This window comes from Osmia lignaria, chromosome 1, assembly GCF_051020975.1.
Source record: "Osmia lignaria lignaria isolate PbOS001 chromosome 1, iyOsmLign1, whole genome shotgun sequence".
NCBI classification, from domain to species: Eukaryota; Metazoa; Arthropoda; class Insecta; order Hymenoptera; family Megachilidae; genus Osmia; species Osmia lignaria.
The window spans coordinates 9,714,879-9,738,982 of record NC_135032.1 but is presented as its reverse complement, the minus strand read 5'-3'; the positions used below and the strand labels follow the sequence as shown (position 1 = coordinate 9,738,982).

The 24,104-nt window shown below is 35.2% G+C and overlaps 2 protein-coding genes across 7 annotated transcripts; one reads left to right on the top strand and one right to left on the bottom strand.

Annotated features, from left to right (window-relative positions):
• The first annotated feature begins 1,446 nt into the window (after positions 1–1,446).
• Rh50 (Rhesus blood group-associated glycoprotein Rh50) lies at positions 1,447–22,092 on the top strand. Of its 5 annotated transcripts, none has more exons than XM_034328296.2 (12): positions 1,447–1,796; positions 4,714–4,841; positions 5,133–5,265; positions 6,073–6,132; positions 13,234–13,420; positions 15,882–16,098; positions 17,407–17,554; positions 18,259–18,477; positions 18,568–18,650; positions 21,472–21,615; positions 21,670–21,838; positions 21,924–22,092. In XM_034328296.2, exons 2-12 carry the CDS (start codon positions 4,839–4,841, stop codon positions 22,079–22,081), a joined length of 1,521 nt encoding a protein of 506 aa, XP_034184187.2. In that variant the 5' UTR covers positions 1,447–1,796; positions 4,714–4,838; the 3' UTR covers positions 22,082–22,092. The 5 variants fall into 5 exon arrangements, with proteins under 5 accessions (XP_034184187.2, XP_034184189.2, XP_034184191.2 ...); XM_034328298.2 differs by having other exon boundaries at positions 1,448–1,796; positions 13,243–13,420; XM_034328300.2 differs by having other exon boundaries at positions 1,457–1,796; positions 15,948–16,098.
• Positions 22,064–23,777, bottom strand: LOC117606183 (uncharacterized). 2 transcript variants are annotated; one of them, XM_034328318.2, is made up of 6 exons: positions 23,295–23,777; positions 22,993–23,120; positions 22,705–22,874; positions 22,542–22,619; positions 22,337–22,431; positions 22,064–22,200 (listed from the first exon to the last, which is right to left on the bottom strand). In XM_034328318.2, exons 1-5 carry the CDS (start codon positions 23,406–23,408, stop codon positions 22,358–22,360), a joined length of 564 nt encoding a protein of 187 aa, XP_034184209.2. In that variant the 5' UTR covers positions 23,409–23,777; the 3' UTR covers positions 22,064–22,200; positions 22,337–22,357. The 2 variants fall into 2 exon arrangements, with proteins under 2 accessions (XP_034184209.2, XP_034184208.2); XM_034328317.2 differs by lacking the exon at positions 22,064–22,200 and having other exon boundaries at positions 22,229–22,431; positions 23,295–23,538; positions 23,616–23,775.
• Positions 23,778–24,104: the final 327 nt, after the last annotated feature.

The window sequence follows — 24,104 nt, the reverse complement described above, 5'->3', positions numbered from 1 at the left end:
AGCATACAAATAGCAAATTTTTCTTTCTATCACAGTTATAATTCTTCGTTTGGTAAAACGAGAGGAACGTATGATTACACGGTTCGTTTTATTCGAGACAAACGAAAACGAGGAGTATCGATAAGTGGCCACTTGTGCTCTTATTTTTTGCCTTTTGAATCGGTAGATCCATTGACAAACGTCGAAAACACTCGTCGAAATCCGTTTGCCACCGACTGCATTCGATACCACCGTCCGAATATAATTAGCAACGAACCGGAGAGAGGATGACATTCTTCGATTACAAATAGTCGATTGCCTCGATTCAATATCACTTCCGGTAAACGACGTTGCGGAACGGTCCGGTGACAAACAGACTCGTCGAGGGGTTTCGCGAAGTGGTCATAGATCGTGCAATTTCAAACGCAGACCATTCTCTTAATTACAGAAAATGAAAGGTGATATATGGAATTACTAATTAAAATAAACAATCATTTCTTTGTCTCTCTAAAATAATAAGAAGTTCAACTATGGTTTCTTACATGGAACGGAAAGGAAATGTAAAAAAAAACACCCATTAGAGTTACCTGGAATGACCGACATAAACAAAAGCAAACATTTACATAAACTCTACGTTATTTAATAAAAGTTACATAAAAACAGAACACGAACGTTCGCGTTATCGGTCACGCGATGCGAGATAGAAAATTTACAACAGGGAATAAAAACTAAGTGAAACGGGTCAGTATCACGTTTCCTAACTTCCGGGGAGAATCCCAGTATTTGACACTCGACAATAAAAAGCACGTCGTCGTTAAAGAAAAAAGGGAGGAGAGATTTAGAAGAGCAATTAACCAATTAATTAATTAACTAGTGGTCGAAGAAATAAATCGACTAATAGGGGGTTTTAGATCTAATTTTCCATGGGCTTTCCCTAGGTTCTTCTTACTAGGTTCACCCTAGGGTCTCCTTAAGTTCTTCCTAGGGTCTTCCTAGATTCTTCCTAGGCTTTTCCTAGACATTGCAACTACGCCCTATGCAACAAATCTGTGATCCTCACAACGTAGATCTACTCTTATAGACATACAAATTTTATAATTTCAAGTATCCACAGTGGTCTTCGAAAATCGAAGTGTTATATTGAGTAATAGAGCCTCCACTTGCTATATTGCCATTTCCTTAGTAAAGTTCCCCATGCTCGATACTGTACCTCTGAAACTTTAACATACGTCTCATCTTTTCTTTAATTTTTATTTACCATTTGTTTTCTCAACAATGTGTTCATCTCGGATCTTCCACCAACAATATTTTCAAGCTTCTTCGTTGACCTTCTCGTCATTATTGTCGTCGCTGACGACGACCGTTCTCGTCACAGGCGTCGTTAGGCGTTCAAGAATACTGGACACAATAAATCCTCATTCTCTCAGCCGGCCTACTTTCAATTAAAGTCTGGCTAATTGCCGGCGACGGAACAAGTGGTTTCGTGTTTCAAGCTTGAAAGGTTCGCGCTGAAGATTGTACCATGGGATCCTTATTTCTGGGGAACGTGGAGCATCGTGAACGCCAGCGGCGACGGAATTATGTAAAAAGGCCAATTGTCACTAATTCGCGGAGTTTATATAAAGTTGGGCGACGTTATAGAGACGGCTGGTCGTGCTCGAAAGATCGTATCGTGCGGAAAAACGGTGTTTGAAAAGTGGTGCCTGAAGAAACTTGAACCCTTTAAACGAGCTGTTGTCGAGGCTCGATAGTTAGCCGATACTTGCTTCGTTTGCCGAACGGATACACTGGTGAAAAAGGGTTGCTTTACGAACGAGGTATTTTTATTTCTCTAGTCCGAGATTACTCCTTATAGGGGAAATTTTATTTACTCTGGACTTATCATTTTTTTATTTATGCCGTGCCAATGAACCTATCAAGACTCAATCAAAATCAACCCTTAAACATAAGTTTCACAATTAATAAATAACTCTATTATTTTGCAATATTTTTCCTCTTAAAAGAGATAAAAGTTGCATTTATATTATCTAAAAATTTCCACCCTATTCGTGTAGTAATTATCTATAAAAAAATACTATAAGTTTCCTTTTTAAAAGAGAAGCTTGTTCATACGTATTAAAAGAAACACCCCCATTCGTGCGTTTAGTATCGTCTCGCAGAGAAAAAGTGGATCAAAGGCAGAAGTGAGGGAAAAACAGAAAGAAATTCAATAAGTTTAAACGAGTCCATGGCTCGTCGATGAGAAGGAAATTCTATTTCTTTACGGTGGTCAAGAAAATATCGAATCGAATCAGCGTCCCGATGGGGCAAATTGATTTTCGTGTTCACCCTCGTCTGTCGAGGGTGAGGAACATCCATAGAGAAAGAGGGAGTGAAAAAAAAAGATAGAGGAAGAGATAGAGCAAGGCAGGTTACTTGAGCTCATCGTTATTCGAAAAAAGCCTCCGCCCTCTAAGATAAATCGCATAATTTATGAAAGCAGCTTCCGGTATAATCCTCTGCAATGTCTGCAGCCGTGATTTGCTTCTGTTTCCATCGGAAACCCATTCAAACTGGCGAGTTTTTCGCTTGGAAGTAATTGTGCTGCTCGCAAATCAACGTACGCGATTTAAAGAAAAGAGAAATGACGACTGAAATAAAAGACATTCGCCTGTTCTTTTGCAGTCTGAACTCGTTTATTTTTTGTTTAAATTAACTAATAAGGGAACCTTGATGAATATGTACCTATGGATTGTTGGTGTCACTAGAGAGGGGCTGGGGTGGAACTAAAATTTCTGAGATTCTAAAATTCTAAACTTGCAAAATTTTGAAGTTCTGAAGCACCAAAGTTTCAAAATCCTAAAATTCTAGAATTTCCAAATTCCAAAGCTCTAAAATTCTAAAATTTCAAAGTTCCAAAATTCTAAAATTCCAATATCTTAAAATTCTAAAATTTCAAAGTTCCAAAATTCTAAAATTCCAATATCTTAAAATTCTAAAATTTCAAAGTTCCAAAATTCTAAAATTTCAAAGTTCCAAAATCCTAAAATTCCAATATCTTAAAATTCTAAAATTTCAAAGTTCCAAACTTCTAAAATTCCAATATCTTAAAATTCTAAAATTTCAAAGTTCCAAAATTCTAAAATTCCAATATCTTAAAATTCTAATATTCAGAAACGGTACCAAAAAAAAGGAGACACCATTTGGTTAAAAGTTTGAAGTATGGATAGTGAAATTTTTTTTAAGCATCGAGAAGCACACAAGTTTTTTTAACATTTCCATTCAACTTTGAGCAACAGGATACTCGTTTCTCTGGTATCGATCTTCGCGTATATAGAAGGGTAGAAAATAATGATAGAAGCTCAGAAAAAAACGAAGGAAGAGAACGATTTGTTTAAAGGTTTGAATTACGAGCTCGATATTTTCCTGGCAGCGAAATAACGCAAGTTTTTCAGCATCTCTGTTCGAGTTTCCATTGAATCCGAGAGCTTTCTCGCATGCGATAAACCCAGATATCGATATATTCTTTTTGTTTTTTTCCCCCATTTTCCTTTGCTGCATTATAGAAATAATAGAAACGGGAACAGTGTCTGAAGTTTTCATTCTGGGCGCCATTAAACTCTTCTAAATATGCGGTTTTAGCTTTCAATGAACGCATCTATCGTGGAATAATTTTTTAACAATAGCTAGAGTATACATTTCTCATTCATTATATATTTCAATATAATCCTTTAATCAAATTCAAAACTTCTATTAAAAAATTGGCACTTTTTCTAAAGGTACATGTATTACAATAAAAAATTATTATTTCATTATTAACTTTTGAAGACACATATTTCTTTTAATTATTTTGTTGTTGCAATTTTCTAAACTTCCACTCTTTTGTTATTCATTTTGAAGTGAACGAACAACGTCGACGAAGCTAAAGCTTATTTTTAATTCATGTGATTGCGATTTGGTTGACAATCGCGTGACACAAAGTCTCTTTGATCCCTCACAAAAGAATCGATTACTCTGATTATTAATTAATCGCTAAACTGCATCAACAGATTAACTCTTTTAACATTTAACTTTTCAATAATTCTTCTAAATTTTTGAAACCTGACACAATAGTTATCTTCTTTATAAAATCATCGATATTAGAAATTCCAAAATGACAAACTACACGAATGAACGTACTTGCGCATAAAACCCGATGGTTTATCGTCGGAATGAACGCGAAAAGCGTGTCCATCAGACACCCATCGGCGATTAATCACTGGAATTCACGAGGATATACAAATCACCATCTCACGAGGATCGATTTCTATCTTTCGCTGTTCGATGAAATATCGGTTATTAATCCCTGACGATCCTGTTTTACGGACGGTCGAGAATTCGATTATCCTCGAACAATAATAATTCCCCTTTATATGTCACGTTGCAGACGCGAGACGACGCAGTTGATCGCGATGCTGGCGTTCGCATTAAGGGAATAGCTTATATCCGTTGGGGAGATTTAGACGACCGGGTCAATCGGGATCAATCGCGATGTAATTGAACCGCGTATCGTAGAAAACTGATAAACGAATATCGAAAACGATTTCGACGCATCGTACGTTCACGATCGGAAAGATTTTCGCTACGTTTAAAAGTTTTCCAGTGGTTTACTGTCAAAATTATGTATTTATTGATTTGATATTAGTGGAGGTGATATTAGTGGAAATTCGGTATGATTTCAAGTGATAAGTTGTGTTTTTGTGATTTTAAATAAAGGTACACCGCGAAAGAATAAAAATTCTATAGTGTCATATCAGTGACGACTGTATGAAATGATCGACAGCCAGTGAAAACGGAGAGCAGCTTTCCTCGACCGAAGATATAACACCATTATAATCAAAATGGTAAAAATATGACAACTTGATTATGCAAGTTGGATGCATTTTTATTGCATGACTGCACTATTAATTACAGCTTGCAAACTAATTTTATTAATAATTATCAGGTGAAGAATATAGATAAAATGACAGATAATATCTACTAAATAATCTGAACTTTTAATAATTACAAATTATACACCCTCTTTTGTTCTACCATTCGTTTCACGAGCAATGTAGCCAGAATGAAATGAATATAATTATGCAATTGCATTCTCCGGACTGATTAAATTAATCAAGCATTCTTTCTTTTAACAGGGAATGTTCTCGACGATACAAAAGCAACAAATATGCCTGCTGTTCTTCGTCCAAGTCGTCCTAATTGTGCTAATGGGAACGTTGATGACATACGGGCCGGAGGCGAACGCTAATTTACTAAAAAATCTCACAGGTCAGTGTGCATGCGAAACGACGCCCCTGAATTATGGGACGACATGGATTATCAGTGCGCGCAGCCCAACTTTTGTTATCGTTAAATATTTCTACGGTCCGATGTCTCGTCACTTTGAAAATTATACTCTGTCCGGTGTAGAATAATTTTTTTTTCCCCTGAATTTACATCGGACTGAAGCGCGTCACTGATCCATCATTCCTCTCCTCGTTATTAACACGAATTTATGAAAAAGGAAATTTTTAATTATCTGAAATTTAAAAGGGGAAGAGGTAAATTGTGGATAAAAGGAGTAGGATTTTTCAAATATAAATGAAAAGTATGTTACAGCAAATGGTGAGAATAATTAATTTTTATTTGTTGTTATTTGTTTGAGATGGCCAATTTCTTTTCCCGTTTACAAATAAATTGTATCATTATTCGGGAAAGGGATATCAGGGAAACAAGCAATTATCCGCGGTCCAAGTTTCACCCCATTCTTTCTTTTAACTCCTTCCATCCTGGACACGAATAAAATTGCAGTCTTACGTCCCAATAAGAAAGAAAAAAAAAAGATCCGCTTACGTTCCACTTTGGAGTCCCAGTTGTGTTCGTAGCCGAGGGATTCCTTTCGATCTTTTACCGGTTGGAACAAAAGCTCGAGGCATCGGGAGACCAATATGCTTTCATTTCCGAGTCAAAGGAGAATGTAACGAGAAAAGAAAGGTGTATCCAGTGTCCTAGGACGAATAATTCGAGGACAAATTTCCCGAGCGCCACGCGTATATCTACTCTTACTTTTTGCTAATCGAATAATTAAACTTTCAGGTAACCATGGCAAGGGACACGTCAAGAAGGCGAACAGCGAATCGTTGCAAGTTTATCCGAGTGAGTATTATTAAAATCGACTTACTTAATTTCGTATTTATATTCGCCCTCTGAGAAATGAGTAGATTCTAGACTCTAGAATGAAAGAAACCTTAGGAGAGACTCGTTCTTTAAACATCAAGGAGATAATAGATCTTTTTATTTTGATGTTAATATGGAGACTGCTGTGGGGATTATTGATGATATTGGAAATTTAATATCGTATAATTAAATTCAAAAAAAGAAACTTTTCCTGCTATGGTATCATTTATATTATCAGTTATCAATGATCCCTACTTAATCCTCAGACGGCGGACCAGGGAGAGAGCTCCAATTTTAATTGAATTTTTAATTTCTCTGAGTTGACCCAGACTCCACTATTTAAAAGCTAATAATAAAAATAATACCTTCTAATTGCACGAAAATAATACATGTGCATATTTTTAATTAATAATAATGAATTAATCAATTAATCAATTAACACATTGACAAATGCTGAAATATCATTTTCTCTAAAGATTATTTTCTTAGAAAGAAAAATACAGAACATATGAGAAAATAAAAAAGATGAAGAAGAATGTTTGCGTATCAAACAGTAAAGGTGTGGTAGCATAAAATAATAGAACGCGATCGTATACGTCGTTTAGTTTGAAACTACGTTCCAAAATGTAAGCAGAGCCGAGAATTAACAACCCCGACGCGTTTCCTCGCCAACATTATCCAACGAAGAACACCGTCGACGAACTTTCCGGATATGAGAGTTCCTTCGCTCGCGACCCCCGCACCTGAAACGCGTAAAACGCAAATTTACGCGTTACCAACGACGCTTAGCAGCTGGATCACGTGGAACGCGTGATGCTTAAGCTAATAACCGGAAACTAGAAGCCACTTCCTCTTAAGAACGCGTCCCAAAAGAGTTTCTAACCGAAGGAAACTCGGGTGAATTAATTATTATAAATGATATCGAAATTTTTCTAATTTTATTTTGAATCTTAGGATCTCTAATTTCTTCTAATTTTAATTTAAATCTTAGGATCACCAATTTTTTCTAATTTTGTTTTAGATTTTAGGATCTCTAATTTTTTCTAATTTTAATTTAGATCTAAGGATCTCTAATTTTTTCTAATTTTATTTCAAATCTTAGGATCCCTAATTTTTTCTAATTTTAATTTAAATCTTAGGATCTCTAATTTTTTCTAATTTTAATTTAGATCTAAGGATCTCTAATTTTTTCTAATTTTATTTCAAATCTTAGGATTCCTAATTTTTTCTAATTTTAATTTAAATCTTAGGATCCCTAATTTTTTCTAATTTTAATTTAGATCTAAGGATCCCTAATTTTTTCTAATTTTAATTTAAATCTTAGGATCCCTAATTTTTTCTAATTTTAATTTAGATCTAAGGATCCCTAATTTTTTCTAATTTTAATTTAAATCTTAGGATCTCTAATTTCTTCTAATTTTAATTTAGATCTAAGGATCCCTAATTTTTTCTAATTTTAATTTAAATCTTAGGATCTCTAATTTCTTCTAATTTTAATTTAGATCTAAGGATCTCTAATTTTTTCTAATTTTATTTCAAATCTTAGGATTCCTAATTTTTTCTAATTTTAATTTAAATCTTAGGATCTCTAATTTTTTCTAATTTTAATTTAGATCTAAGGATCCCTAATTTTTTCTAATTTTAATTTAAATCTTAGGATCTCTAATTTTTTCTAATTTTAATTTAGATCTAAGGATCTCTAATTTTTTCTAATTTTATTTCAAATCTTAGGATCCCTAATTTTTTCTAATTTTAATTTAAATCTTAGGATCCCTAATTTTTTCTAATTTTAATTTAGATCTAAGGATCCCTAATTTTTTCTAATTTTGTTTCAAATCTTAGGATCCCTAATTTTTTCTAATTTTAATTTAGATTTTAGGATCTCTAATTTTTTCTAATTTTGTTTTAAATCATCGGATTTCTAATTTTTTATAATTTTTTCTAACAATATGGAAACTGAGCTGTTTAAAAAAGAATAATTGCATAAATAAGAGATCGTTCGAACAATAGTTTTACATTGCAAATCTGCGTCATTCGGAATTTCCTGCAACTCTAAAGCGTGTGCAAGAGGCAAAGGTAGTCGCGAACCAGTTGCCCTGACCTCTTGCTTTTTAAGCAGATGGCACTGATCTTTATCGAGTATTCAAAAGACCTCCCCACCATGGATAGACTTCGTTTCTGGATGCAAAAGCATGTCGATCCTCTCGACACTGTGATATCGAGTATCGTGTGAGTTAGGAGATCGAATTCCAATAAACAGCGAAGCCTCGGTTACCACAGCAGCCTCCTTTCCAACGTACCAAAGGTGCCTCTGTTAAGCTAATTCAAGTACAGCTACATCTCAAACTGATCTTGTTTATCTTTTATCGTATTTAAAAGTGTAATCAGTCGGTGTTTAAATTTGAAAAGAAAAAAACGACGAGAAGGTAAGAATATTTCCGCCTTTGAACCAATGAATCTCCGAAAAGATAGAGGAGAGGAAACGAAGAGAAATCGAAGTTAAATTCATAGAAAGCAGAGAGAACGTTTAAGGTGGTCGAGCTGATAGAGGGAGGTAAGAGGGTTCCAAAGAAGAAAAGTCACCCCCCGGGTACCGGAGCCCAGAGTAATTTCACCGGCTCGATTCTAGCGTAGAGAAGGGCTGAAGAAAGCACGTGAAAGAAGGGATGACGAGGAACAACGTATCGCATGCGATCGTACTCCTCTTTATCGAGGGCTTCCTCCTCTGTGGTTTTTTGGCCACGTTTGATTACGCCCCCGAGGCGAACGCTGGTAACAGTCAGAACAGCTTCTCGCCTCATCTAAATGGAAAACCGAGTTCTTTGCCGGTCACGTACACACGTAAGTCCTTCGACTCGCTCTTCTTCTACGCCACCCCTTATTCGTCTTCTTTTTTTACGCCCTTTCCCCTTTTTCTTCTTTTTTTAAACTTGTCTAGACAGAGAAGAAGAAGAGGAGTTTTGTTAGCTACATTTTTGTCCCTTGAATTTTCTCTTGCACCCTTCCTCTTTTTTTTTTTTAACCTTATCAATCGTTCCTTCTTTTTTGTCATTAGTTTTCTTTTTGTCTCTTAATTTTGCCTCTTGCATCCTTCTTTTTATTTAAGCTTATCAATGATTTCTTTTGTTCTTAATTTCTTCAACCCTTTTTTATGCTCTAATTTTCTCTATTTTCTTCTTCCTCATCTTTATCATCCCCGTTTCTCGTTTGTTCTATTATTTTTTTCTTTGCCTTTTTATCGTTCACACCCCCTTTTCTCCTGCCTTTGAAAATGGGTGCGAGGAAAAAGGGAGATAACAAGAGGCGCGTGCGTAATATTCCAAGAAACTTGTCTACCTGTATAACAACGCGAACAGACGACTTCAGTCGGAGGATTTAACTTTGTCGCGTAGTCGGATAAAGTACGTATATTAACGTCCTGCTTCTACACCGGAAACCTCTTTGTGAGATATCGCAAGCGTTGTGTTACGCGGAATCATATTGCGACACCCTTGTTTCACCTATGAATCGTATTCTCTGTCAATGACAATTGTCGAGTTTTTGGAAATTAGAATTCTTCTTCTGTAGAAATTGCCTTTCTAAAATGAGTTTTAGATATAAAATCTCTGAAGTCTATTCATGAGAAAATTCATTTTTATTTCCTTTAGGGGATGAAATATTAAGTTCTGTGTAATTTAGGAAGGAATATTTTAATTAATCACAATGGTTTGAACAGTTTCCTGAGAATTCTTCATTAAATTTACATTCTCAGTTTCATTGAATTATTATTCTATACTTAGGAGAAGCTGAATCTTTAAATTCTATCATTTCCGACTACAGTGTTATTAATTAACAAATACTCAATCGGAAGATGGAAATATTTAATAATTCTACATTTCTTCATTTTCATAACAGCAATCTTATTCAGTCTGTCCTGATAATATAAAATCCCTCGTGTGATTCTGAAAAATTAATTTGACTACTTGGAAATTCTTTAATTTATAAAATATTTTAATTCCTAAATTGCCAGGTAAATGTGAAACAAATTGAAAAATAATGAACAGTAATTAATTTTGAGTGTCGCATGTTTTGCTAAGAGCTGGTACTTGGATTTTCAAACGAAAGGCTATAATAACATGATTATACATGTTATTAGGGAGCTAAACGAAGAGTAAGAGTGCTTTTTCGCCGTGGTCTAGAGAATTTCTAAATCTCTGGCCGGATATAAACACGTGGTCAACACTTTAGCCGTAGAATTTGAATTTCAAAGTGATACTTTGTGTAGATTACAAAACCGTCCCCGGCCAGAAGCATAATTGGCACGGTAATCTCGTTGCTCTTCAAAGATTATAAATTTTCACTGGGATCCAAGCCAGCCAAGGCCGAGTGTACGTGTTTTCTTATGGAAATCGCTTTTCATGCGACGTGGACGAAATTTCCTTCTTATGGAAATTGCCACGGTTAAGGAACGAGAACGAGAACCCTGTGAAAAGTCCGAAAACACGCTGCTCCCCATTGTCTTTTCTCTCTTTTTAAACTCAACACCACCTATTTCGTTTTTCTTTTTCTTTCTCCATTCGACAGACCGAGGGAAAATTTTCTCTACAAAATTCACGAAAGCCCAAGTTTCTTCTTACTCATTTATTTAGCGGCATTCGTTCATTTTTTAAATAATATTATTACCTTTTCATTCCTTCGGTTAAAAGAATATGAATTTAATTTTGTCTTCTCTTAGCAAAGAAGATAATTTTAAAGCTAACATTTTTACAACGTTGAAATTATAATTATTCTATTTGATTAATAAAAAATTTCATGGGTGAAAGTTTTTAATATTATTAGAAAAAAGATTTAAATTTCCCAGCCAAGGATTTATTTGTACCATGAACTTTTTACGGTTTACCTTGAAAAGGGATTTATTCCTCTATAAACTGAACCTATCAAAGGGCTCTTCCGACGTAATCTTTTTCCAATGGATACTCGCGACCGAACAATCCCCTCTTTTTACCTTTTTCTAGCACTATTTGTTCACGTATAAAATATGACACACAAAAAATGAAAGGAAATATTGTAAAACGAGGGAGAGATCGTGTTCTTAAACATTTTTCATTCAAACTGCTGACGTTACAAATTTCGTGACATAAAACTGTCGACAGATTTATTTTTTATCATCAGACACGCAGAATGCGTAAAATGAAAGTTTTACTTACTTCGCGAAAGCTTCAACAAAGTTTACCACTCGAGTTTCACAAAGTTGCAATGTGAATTATATTCTGTTATAAATTTCAGTACACGGTTTATGGAACACGGGTTTTAAACAAAATTACCGAAGGTTTTCGATAAACTAATTCGGAAGACAATTAGAGAACTCGCCTCGAAGGGTTAATCGAATTAAGTCGCGGAGAAAGGTAATTATCTTCGGTTTAAAAGTCGATTTCGTTGCAACTTTATCGTCGTCGATTCTGTTTCTTTCACCGCGTTGCTCGAATCTGCCGTGGCTTTTTTCGAAAATTACCGTTTGATGGATGGGAACAAGCAAAACGGGACCACGATTCTCTCGTCATTGCTTCTCTCGTATAAAAGTCACGACAGGCACAGCAATGCCTCAAGTGATAAATAGATTACCTGCACGCGGCTCGAATAATTTCCACAGGAAGCTACCGTTTCCCCTGCAACCGACCACGGATCTTCCGGTTTTTTCCCTCTGGTTACTGTTGTATCAGAGGAATTTTCGTTCCGCCTTCGGTGATGAGAACATTATGAGAACATTAATCTATTGGCTATGTTATTTTATTTTTCTTGAAACTTCAGTTTAAGAAAATCCTTTTTACGTGATCTTTCAACCCTTTCTTTGTGGTGTATCGAGTTTAGAAATTTCGGAAAGTTTCTTATGTATATGAGATATGTCATTAATTTTGGAAATCTTTAATCTTACTCCATATACATATATGCAAAGAGTTGATATGGAGACGATACACGCAGACTAGGAACGGTTCAGAGAAGAGCATCTCTCGGTTATGAAATGTGGTTTCGACCTACTTGAATTTCGACTTGACTTCTCGATCATCGGTTATCCGCATATAAATTGCACCAGTGACAGGGACACCGCAATACCTATGATAAATAAATAGATCACCCGTTCAGGCATCTTCTTTGATCTTAGATCAGTTTCGAAGGAAACTAAGATCTTTTCCATATCAACTTGCACAGAACTTTTGAGATTTATTTAAAGAAAAATATTAAGCATATCTAGTTAGATTAACAAAAATGTATATTTTGCAATTTGAAGTGAAATTGGAAATTTGAAACTGGAACGTTTATGTTATTAAGTTTGAGATTTGATAAATTGAAATTTGATGTGGAACACTGCTAAGGATATTTAAGTCTTCAAGCTTGTTCGATCGTGTCCCCTTGCAAAAACGTCGACCCGAATCACCACGATTTTGCTGATTATTATGCATTCACGAGGACTGCAAGTAGCGACACTCGGTGATGGATGAGCCCCGGGAAAAGCACGAATTATCTATTTTAGGATGGCCTAAGACGTTCACCATTTTCCAATGATTTACGAACGTGTTTTATACGAGCGAAGTGTCGACTCTTAATCCAGCTCTTTCCGCGTCTGATTTATTCCCGTTTAATTTCACGCGGAAACGAAGGAAAATTCAGTAGTACGATCAACCATATCTGCCACGGGGAGGTCTACCTGCTTTTAAACTTTAATCCTCTTGTACTTTTTCTCTCATTTTTCATTTCAATATTTAAAATTATTTAAAATATTTCCCCCATCTATTGTATTTATCAAAAAACTACCCTTAAAATTAACTATCATTTTTCAAGCTCTCGTACGCAAAATTTTTCTGTTAAATATTTATATTAAAAATATGATTACTGTATGTAAATGCAAAGGTACATCTCTCTTACTCCCCTCGTGAACGAGTTACCGAACCGTGTAATTGCGACGATCAATTAGCGCGCGATTAACTGCACCCTCGTAGCAGAACGAGGAAACAAAACGTGCAAGCAAAGAATGTCGCTCATTAACAGCACGCGAGCCATGCATGCGCCTACAAAGAGCTCTTTTTCTTTCCTAAAACGTCTCAGTGTATCAAGATGTCCATGTGATGATCTGGATCGGATTCGGCTTCCTCATGACCTTCCTAAGAAGGTACGGACAGAGTGCTATTGGACTGACTTTTCTACTGGGTGCTATTTTGGTGCAAGTTGCCATGATCTGCCAAGGTGTGGTGCATTTGGAGAAGAATAACAAGGCTTATTTGTCTTTGCAAAGGTAAATCGAAAAATTATTTAATTTTATTAAAAATAGAAAGCTGGATATTTGGTATGGTGATTTTATGGCATAAAAGTAATGCAGAATGGTACTTCTGCTATATCAATTTGAAGCTCGGCGTTTAATTAAAATTATTGTGTGGACGTTTTGTTAATATTTTTAATACAAAATCGCTGATGGCTAAAGTCTAACAATTTAAACGTAATTCACGAAGACAGAAGTGTTCCATTTTAGTTATAATAATTAATGCTTCTGTTTGATCAGTGTTAATCCGTTCGAAAAATTCGTAGCAGACAGTGGAAAGTCAGATCGTACTTGTAAATCAGAGATGAACCTCTGAAAAACCTTTCTAGGCACTCGGAGTACAAACCGACGATACCATTCCATTAGAATAATTAAACAAGAACTTTGGCCGTGCAAAGGTGTAGTTTCGAAGTTTAAAACGAATCCCGCTAATTACAACCGTCGCGTCGGTTGAATAACCTTCGATAATCCACGGGGCGAGTTTTGGAATTTTGAATTACAAATGTATCGCGAATGGAATTATAAAATGTTGATTGCCTCGCTCATATATCGGGTACGCCAGTGAATTTGCAACACGATTCGAGAGGAGAAAAATAACTGAAAAAAAAGATAGAATAAATAAAAGAGAGAGGAGAAAAGAACGGTCGAAATCACCGACGATGTTCGGGTTGAAAGTTAATTCCGATCACGTTCCGAACACGTGAATGATTTTAATTGACCGCAAACCTGATCAAATTTCCTTCGAAGATTGTTCTCTTTATCCTTGCTTCAAACGAATATTGAATTTTCAATTTTAAACCGTATTGTACGGGCAGAATGAGAAACTTGGGAAATTATTTCCACGAATTCCAGAGTATTGTAACATTTTCTGGAAAAAATTCGTCCAGAGGGAAAATAACAAAAATAGAAATGTTATTTAAAAGGCCGAATTTTGTAGAGAATTTAAAATATTATATTTTTGTAACTTTGTGCATTTTATTTTTCTGCTCGAAAAAGAGATGCTATGAATTTTATTATACATCAGGTATGCAAATTAATTCTGTACCTTTTCTTTTTTATAATGGAAGCAATTTTTATTCTTATCATACTTTTTAAAATATTCACATTTAAAATAGTAACCAAATTAATTCGTACACCTGATATTATCCCATAGAGATTAATAAGTTTAAATCACAGAACTATTGTTTGTAATTCCATGGAAACTGATTCCGATAGCCACAAATATTACCGGGCTAATAGCAGGGGATTTATAGTGTTAAAAAAAAGTTGCTAGAAATTTTCGTAACAGAGGCAGAGTACTTGAAAACCGTGTCCAACACGTAGTATTGGAAACAAATAAATTCGTACAGGCCCGGTAATATACACATCAGCTACCGATTGGTCGAGAAGTCCGAGAATATTTTTGCACGTTCCTCCACGAAATATATTCGAAACGACGATGCACCATTGAATACCAAAGCCAGCTTGTAGGATTGTGTTTGACCCGATGCAATGAATAGTTGATAAACCGTGAAGAAAAAAATTGTCTGCTCTCAATACTTTGTTTTTCCACTCCTCTTCTTCGCTCTGATATTCAATTTTCTCCGGTGGAAAATTTTCAAAACGATAAAATAATTAATACTCTTACAATGAAATAATAATGAAACCATCTATACGAACACGTGTCTCCCTTCACGTCGATGCATAAATTAATAATGAAGTAGCTATAATCAACATTAATTCAACGAATATTGGACATTATACATAATCAATGCGTACTTAAATCCCTGCACAACATAGAATAGCACACGATGATATTTATTGAATCATATCTTTCGTTAACAATGGTATTGATAGTGATTATTTTCGCGTGATATTAATTTATGCTCATAATCGTCCATCCATTGGACACGTATATAAATATTGACCCGTATAATGTGAAATATCGAAATTTTTAGGAAACTGTTTTTCTAAATTTTTATAATAAAAATGTGGAACATCCCATAGGAAATAAAATAAAATTTTTTTCCTAAGAGTATATTCGGATGGAAAAGAATTATTTTCAGAAGTTCTCCAGGATATTCACAAATGTTCGCTCGATACCACCCATGACAAAAGTCGTGAAACCTTTCAGAGGAAAAACTAACTCCATCAATTTACCCTCTGTTACTTTGAAAAAGAAAGAGGACAAAAAGGAGTGGGAGTAAAAAGGAAACAGTAGTCGCTCGTCAGCCACGATGAAAGTCTACACGGATATTATAAATATTTGTATTATTTGAAAAACATAAGAATTTATTAACAATATTTATATTGTATCCAGAGGATCGTTATAGCAAACAAACCGCGTGAACGAACGAGGAAAGGACGATATCGAAACGTCCCTTACGGTTTCGTGATCCGTCCTGTTTGCATACCAGTCGACGGTACTCTTGCGGATGTTATGAATACTGATCCCCAGGTTTTCGAGCGACTACCTGCCGGTTAATAACGCGAATATCGATCAACCACGTGCAACCACTTTCAGCCTTCTAAGCGCAGACATTGCAGTGGCCACCCCGTTGATATCCATGGGTGCTCTACTCGGTAAGACGACCTACATTCAGCTCGTGTTCATGGGTATCCTCGAGCTGATCATGTTCACCGTGAACAAGTACGTGGGCGAGCATCTGCTCATGGTAAGTTTAACCCTTCTAGTACGGATGCTTGGTGAACCAACCCTACTCTTGATTTTCAGTAACGATAGAAGGGTGTACTGTGATCTATATTGGCCTCTTAGGATCTTGGAATGAGAAATTTTAGATTTTATACCTTTATTTTATTAAAATGGTAGAATAGAAATGTAGTACTTGCATTGTGCAGGGTTCTTTATAGGTACTCCACTTTTATTTCTAAAAATTTTTCCTACCTTCATCGATAATATTCTATTATTATAATCTTTTAATTTATTTTAATAATTAAATTCAAAATTCTTTCCGACTATAACCTTCTAGTACGGATGCTTGGTGAACCAACCCTACTCTTGATTTTCAGTAACGATAGAAGGGTGTACTGTGATCTATATTGGACTCTTAGGATCTTGGAATGAGAAATTTTAGATTTTATACCTTTATTTTATTAAAATGGTAGAATAGAAATGTAGTACTTGCATTGTGCAGGGTTCTTTATAGGTACTCCACTTTTATTTCTAAAAATTTTTCCTCCCTTCATCGATAATATTCTATTATTATAATCTTTTAATTTATTTTAATAATTAAATTCAAAATTCTTTCCGACTATAACCTTCTAGTACGGATGCTTGGTGAACCAACCCTACTCTTGATTTTCAGTAACGATAGAAGGGTGTACTGTGATCTATATTGGCCTCTTAGGATCTTGGCATGAGAAATTTTAGATTTTATACCTTTATTTTATTAAAATGGTAGAATAGAAATGTAGTACTTGCATTGTGCAGGGTTCTTTATAGGTACTCCACTTTTATTTCTAAAAATTTTTCCTCCCTTCATCGATAATATTCTATTATTATAATCTTTTAATTTATTTTAATAATTAAATTCAAAATTCTATCCGACTATAATTATCGAGTACTCTTGCACAGTTCTTTGTATTAATTTTTAATCGTTATCTACCATTGCAAAGAAGTTGGAAATTTTCGGTAACGCTGCCAATTGCGTGGAACAGAAGTTTTGAAAGGTGTTCAGGAAAGTTTGAAGTTCTCGAACGACGCCGGAATAGAATTAGTGAGTATCTGGTAATTAGAAAAGTTACGAAAGGTATTTCTAGCGTTCGATTTTAAGAAACGAACGAAAGTCAGCTGTCATGTAATCGACGCCGAAAGCTAAACGAACTTTAACCTGAATTTTTCCCTTTTTCTACACAAGATATTTGAACCACGGTTTCACCTTTTACCCTCTTCTCTCGTTGCCAAGAATCAAATTAAAAAATTTCAACCTGTCGAATAAAATCCCTTTGTTTCTATTTTCTAGGCTGTTGATGCAGGTGACAGTATGTTTGTTCATGCATTTGGAGCGTATTTTGGCATGGCTGTTAGTTTTGTATTTGGAATGAAGGATAAACCGAAGGAACACCACCTTGAAGGACCATCCTATAATTCTGATATATTTGCAATGATTGGTAAGTCGATTCATAGCTTTCTAATTTCAAAGAATAATTAAGTATAAATTCTAAATGCAATTGCAAGAGAATTTTAGCCAACTAATAGAATCTCAATCTATGATTATAATTTTTGATAACACGTTAAATAATTCAGTTTCACTTATCGTATTTAAACCCTTTTGTCTATTCTAAATAATATAATTTAATTAAAATAGTAGAAATAGTGATCCTTGATATACTAGAAGACTGTATCTGACATTAAAGAATCAGTAGAACAGGTCAGTGATCGGTGTAAATAATTAGTCAGACATCTAATGAACTGACTCCCCCTTAAAACTTCCACTCATGCATTAATTTTATTAAATATATATTTACAAAAGATTATTGCATATTAACCATCTAACATTACATTATCATAATTAGAAGACTAATTATCCTAATTGTATTTTTATTACTCTATAACTGCCCAAATTAATACTAAGTAATAAGAGTCTTCCTAATTAACTAAAATCGTAGTAATAAATGTGCTAAGAAAATTTTTACAAACAACCACCCTTAAGGAAATATCAACCCCAAAGTGCTCTATTGAACATACTAATCAAAAAACTTCAGAACCTCCCCCATCCACGTGTCCTCGGTGTGTAAATTGAAATACCTAAAGGTAGGAGTAAAGGTTAAGTATCTTTACTGGAAGTGAAGGGAAACGGTTTGCTGGTGGCTAGGTACGGTGTTCTTGTGGCTGTTCTGGCCGTCTTTCAACAGCGCTACCCTCGAAGGAGACGATCAGCAAAGGGCCATTATAAACACCCTTCTCTCGATCTGTTCGAGCTGTGTGATCGCGTACGCGACCTCCGCCCTGGTCTCGAAGGACAGCAAATTCAACATGGTCCACATACAGAATTCGACGTTGGCCGGTGGCGTAGCCGTCGGCACCGCTGCAGGTACAACAAGACCGTCTAATTAATCGGAGATTTACATTGGAAATTCAAGCGATGTACCTAACGGGAACGACATTTTCTGGATAAATACAGGCATGATGTGTCAACCGGTGGGTGCTTTAGTCGTTGGAGCCCTGGCAGGAGTACTCAGCGTGCTTGGATACAAATATTTGACGGTAATTGGCCCGATTTTCTCGTTTCACGATTTTCTACCTGTTAAATGCTTGCATGGTATTCCCGAAAAAAAGAGGGCGCCTTGTATATATAGGGCGCCTTGTATAAATGTTTCTATGAAGTTTTAGAATTTTCCATAAATTTTCCATCAAATGAATTCATATACATAGAGAGATACGAATATCTGGCAGAGAGCAGATGAAATTCGTTAAGTTTGTAATTTTAATGGAACCGTTTCAGATATTTAGATACAAACGTCTGCTTATAATTGGCCCTTCGTCTAATTTGTAATTTTGTCTGTTCACTCCGTGCTCGGTATTTCTCTGCAAAGAGATATAATCTTGGAAAAGAAGATGAGGGAATTTTGATAAACAGTGCACTTTCATATCGAGAATTTTAATAGGATTATTCTGAATAATGAAATGAAAATTTCTGAGGGAAAAGAGAAAATTTGATAAAATTGCAATTTCTTTCATTTCTATTTTGTATAATTTTCCATGGTATTTCTATATGAACAATTAAATAAAATTTTACTTAAACATATTTAAAATAGAACAGTATGATCGTCGCAACGAAAACAATTTCACATTTAGATAACGCTTTAAATCACTCAGCAAGGAATTCAATGTTAAACCCGATCACGTGCTGGCAAATTAAATTCACCTGCAATTCATAATCGTTTCGCCAGCTTCGTGGAACTTCACGTGCACGTCGTTACATCGACGAAAGCCACATTCTCCTGAAATTTATGTTCCACGTGTACGATCCCAACGAGAAGTTTTACAGCGACATTTTAGCATCACCTAAAAATTTAACCACTTCGTCCAGTAACTTCTGCATCACTTAAAAAAATGAATATTAATATACAGAATTCCATAGAAGTTCCTTTCCGTTTTGATTTCATATTCGCCAAAGTTCCTCACGAATTTTCACCTGCACACCAATTTCATCGATTTTGAATCTATAGAGTCGTGCTTTTGCTCAACAAGAAACTTGGTAAACAAAGCACAGTATTGGCTTTGCTTTGATTTAAACAATAATCCTTTATAGAAAATAGAGGGGGATGAAGAAACAACCTGGGAGTCAGAAGGGTTAGTGATCCTTTATTAAAAAATTTTAAAAATTATGTTTGCTCCATTTTCGGTAGATTTAATTAATAATGGAATTAATAGATCACATTTAGCGTTAAATGAAATGACCAGCGAGACTCGTGGTACATTTAGCGTGGCTGAAGAAGTGTTTAAAGAAATCAGCTCGGCTTAAACTTTCTCGAGACACCTGAAATTTTCTCGATACCAGAGGTATTGACACAGCGCGATCCGGAAAGACGGATAATCATCGCGAGGAACTGTCCTGGAACTTCTTTTAATTATCCGTGATTCGTTCGCGACGATCTCACCGTCGGTAATTCAATATTCTTTATGTACTTTGTTCTTCTTCGTCGTCGAGAACTTTCATCTAGCCACGAATCAAATTAATAGTGATACTTCCATTCAGCGAGCCTGTTCATTTTATCTGAAATAGTTTTATCCCTTGGACAGTGAACAATATGAATCTGAATTTATTATATGAAACTTTAATCCAAATATCTTTGTAATAAGAAGTCACCCTTGATCCAGCCTAGAAGGGTTAATTTGAAAATATCAATTCAATTTTCATTTTTCTTTTTTATTAATTTGTATAGATGAAACCAAAAAATTTCCAATATGGGACCTTCCTTGTTTCAAAGCAGAGAGTAATATTAAATAATAAAAAAAGAAGGAACCAGAGACTTTTAACTGATGGATGAAACAAATTAGCAAATTGTTTTTCAAACGAACTCGGTGCATTCCAACTGGAAAAAAACCTGTAGAAATTTCAATGAAAAATCGAGGAGAAACAAGGGAAAATAAAAGTCAAAGGAAACCATTTGATGAATGTGAGATTGTTTCGAATTTTTATAATGTAAATAATATTTGTTTGATCAATTGCAAGCGCATTCAGAAGACTGTGTAACTCTGTTATAGTATTATCTTACGAGTACATTATGGAACATAATTATCACAGGATTGTTTCATTATTTCATTATTAAAATATCAGAGTATTACTGCAACATTATCATGTTATTATTCCATGCTTTCCTTTTCAACAATTATACTGTGTATCTGTGTAGTACCATGCAAGTATTATTTTTACATGTTTTTTTATTTTAAATCAATGCGCCCTTCGATAATGGTACCAGTTGCCCTATCTATTGGTTGACGAGAAGACTGATAGAAACAAATATTTCATTTTATAGAAAAATAGGGAAGATTTTGAAGTATTCTAAGATCATAATTTATTTCCAATTTGGATACCAAGATTTCCATAAACCTTGATAGAAAATATTATGTTTTAAAAAGCCCTCCAAAAAATTCTGCCGTTGCCATCTGACTTCAAAACGCTGAACTATTACCAATGCTTTATCGATACATTTACCAACGGTGGTGTTTTTTTATCATAATTCAACGTTTGACTACTAGATGGCGATAGCAATATTATCAGTGTGTTCCCCCACTCTTATTCGACGCTCGAGAGGGGAGTTTAACTTTCGGCGCTCAGTGCGTCTCCGACTTCGTCCATAAGTGGAGCATTTTAGTAAGAGTTCCTCCCAAACGACTCTAAGCAAAAATGCATTGTTGTTCAGTTATTTCCATATATCGTGGGGCTCCCACGTTCCCACACTGCGGGTATCCGGAGAGCCCACATCAGTGGCGCCAGAAGGGTTTTTTAATTCCTCAGTCTGATAAAATAAAATATATTTTTGTGTTTAAATTCACGAATGTTTTATTCCATTTGTTTTAGCCGCTGATACAAAAGCGCCTTCGTATCCACGACACGTGTGGTGTCCATAATCTTCACGGTATGCCTGGGGTGCTTGGAGGTCTGTTCGGTGCTCTGATGGCTGGTTTAGCCACAGAAGCCTCTTATGATTATTCGCTTTACGAGGTAAATACTTTGTATTAATTTGTAGATTTATATTATTACATTATTTCTTATTAGATCTTCCCTGCACGAGCACCGAACTCGGAAACAAAGCTGGCTGAAATGAGGGACAATTACGGTGCGTTGTCACCTGGACAGAACAGGACAGCAGGACAGCAAGCAGCTTATCAATTATTAGTACTAGTGATTACTTTGGGAATCGCTATTGTTTCAGGATTGGTAACAGGTATTTTTCATTAATTACTCTTTCTCAGAATTTAAAGATCTTTATTTATGTTTCTTAATTTATAAAAATACAATTACTTGCTTAGGTTTAATCATGCGCATATCGGTCTGCGGCTCAATATCAGAGGAACAGAAGTTCGACGACGAAGTACATTGGGAATTAGAAGAAGAATCTTCGCACGAGTCCAATATAAAAGATGGAAACGGCTGCGATGGAGATCAATTACCCATGGGTCACATTTGAAGCTACACACTTTAATTTTATCAACTCCTTTCCTATCTTCTGCCATTATTTTTGTACAACGTTCAATTTTTTCTTTGTAGGGTGATTGTGTGAAAGTGCATGTTGCGTATGTGATTTTCCTAAACGCATTCGTGGCATAAGTGACCAATTAAATTATGTACATTGTAAAATAAAATAATACACTAAAATTTTATAAGCCTTAATTATTTTATATCCCTCACTAAATTCTCACACTCTTCATGGGCCTCTGCTCACCTTTCCCACTTATGCATATTATTACTTATGCGTCTGAACACTTGCATCAAAGCCGATTGATGTAATGTTTCCCTGATGAGATGGACCTGAAATTGCTAAAGAACAAACATATAAGATCAAAAATATTTATTCTCATTTATCTAAATTATTTGTTCTTATGTATATATATATTAAACACTTATTATGTACTTAAATGTATTTTTACCTGCTATGTCTACGACACGAATTTTTGTTGGAGGCTGAAACTCAGGATTATTACCGTTCTCTTCTTGAATATTTGTATCTGATATGAAAATAGGAGATCAATATATTACTCAATTACTACAATTAAATGGTTAATACAATTAATACTTCTATAATATTCATACCAGACTCAATCTGCTTTGGAACTGCTGTTGGTAATAACCTGGACTTGGAAGGACCCATGTACATTCTATTTTCGAAATGGATACTACATACTCTGCGGGTCTTGTGGTAGTGTTGATATTCTGAAGACGGAAGATCTTCTCTACCACATGCCTGAAGCCAGAGCTTGCATCTAAAGAACATAATGATATAAATATATATACTTGAAGCATGTTATTGTTTCAAGATTTATGTTTCTATAGTACCTAAGTTCTTATATTGTTACACACATATGACTTTATAATACTTACAAGTCTCCATTCTTAGGAAATCTAAAAAAATGTACTTTCCCTCCTCGATTGAATCTTGCTGTACAATTTTTGTAAGAGCATGAAACTCCACTTCGTTTTGGAGCACTCATGCTGATATTTAAAAAATGCTGCAAACAAAAAACAGAAAATAGAAAATAGAAAGCACAAAGCAGAAAACACACAGTAGAAAGTAAAAAACAGAAAACACACAGTAGAAAGTAAAAAACAGAAAACACACAGCAGAAAGTAGAAAACGGAACAAAATCGCAGAACAAGGAACGATATCCGATAAATATACAAACCTCACGGTTGTACGTTTCCAACAGAAATGACCAAGCCACAGTGCACTCCGTACCTACCTGATACCTGCCAGGTAAGTACGGAAATTCCCGGTTTATGACGGTCTGAAATGCCATAAACTCTTGCTTTTTGGAGCATTCTGACAAAGAAGTTTCCACAATATAGGCTATGTACGTAAATCCACAGTACAAACTTGTCGCGCGCTCACGACTGTTCACGGTGTAAACCGAAAATTGCCGAATGGACCTTTAAATGGGTAGTATCACTTTGTCTCACTCTACAAGTAGTTTCTCTCTCAGAGTGTCGCCTCTTATTATACTTACTCTTTGACCCGATTGTAGGGGCACCTTCCCCTTTAGTGCTTTTTCACTAGACGAAAGGACACTATGTGCTTTCTTTACAACCTAGTTCATAATTTATACAGCCTGGTTCACAATACGTTTCGCATCTATATTCTATTAAACCAGCGAGGATCGCAACAAAACACAGCATATACGCAAAAACAAGTGAAAGGGTGAACTTTACTTTACCGGACCCACAATTTTGGACTTTTTTTTTTTAATCTATAGTTTTTGATGCGGAGAATCCAAAAATGCAAGTCTCAACTATAGGAATTCAGTGGTTAAAAAGTTATAAGCGTGTAAAGTTTGACATTTTTAGCGGATTTGTTACGTTACTGTGACGCCATATTGACTTCTTGTCCAATGAACGGTGTCGCTAGCTGTAGGCAGATTCACGTGGGTGCCAACTACTTTGGCGGGTAAATTTGATACTGTCTGAGTTAGTTAGGTGTATATTTTTTTAAAGAGAGA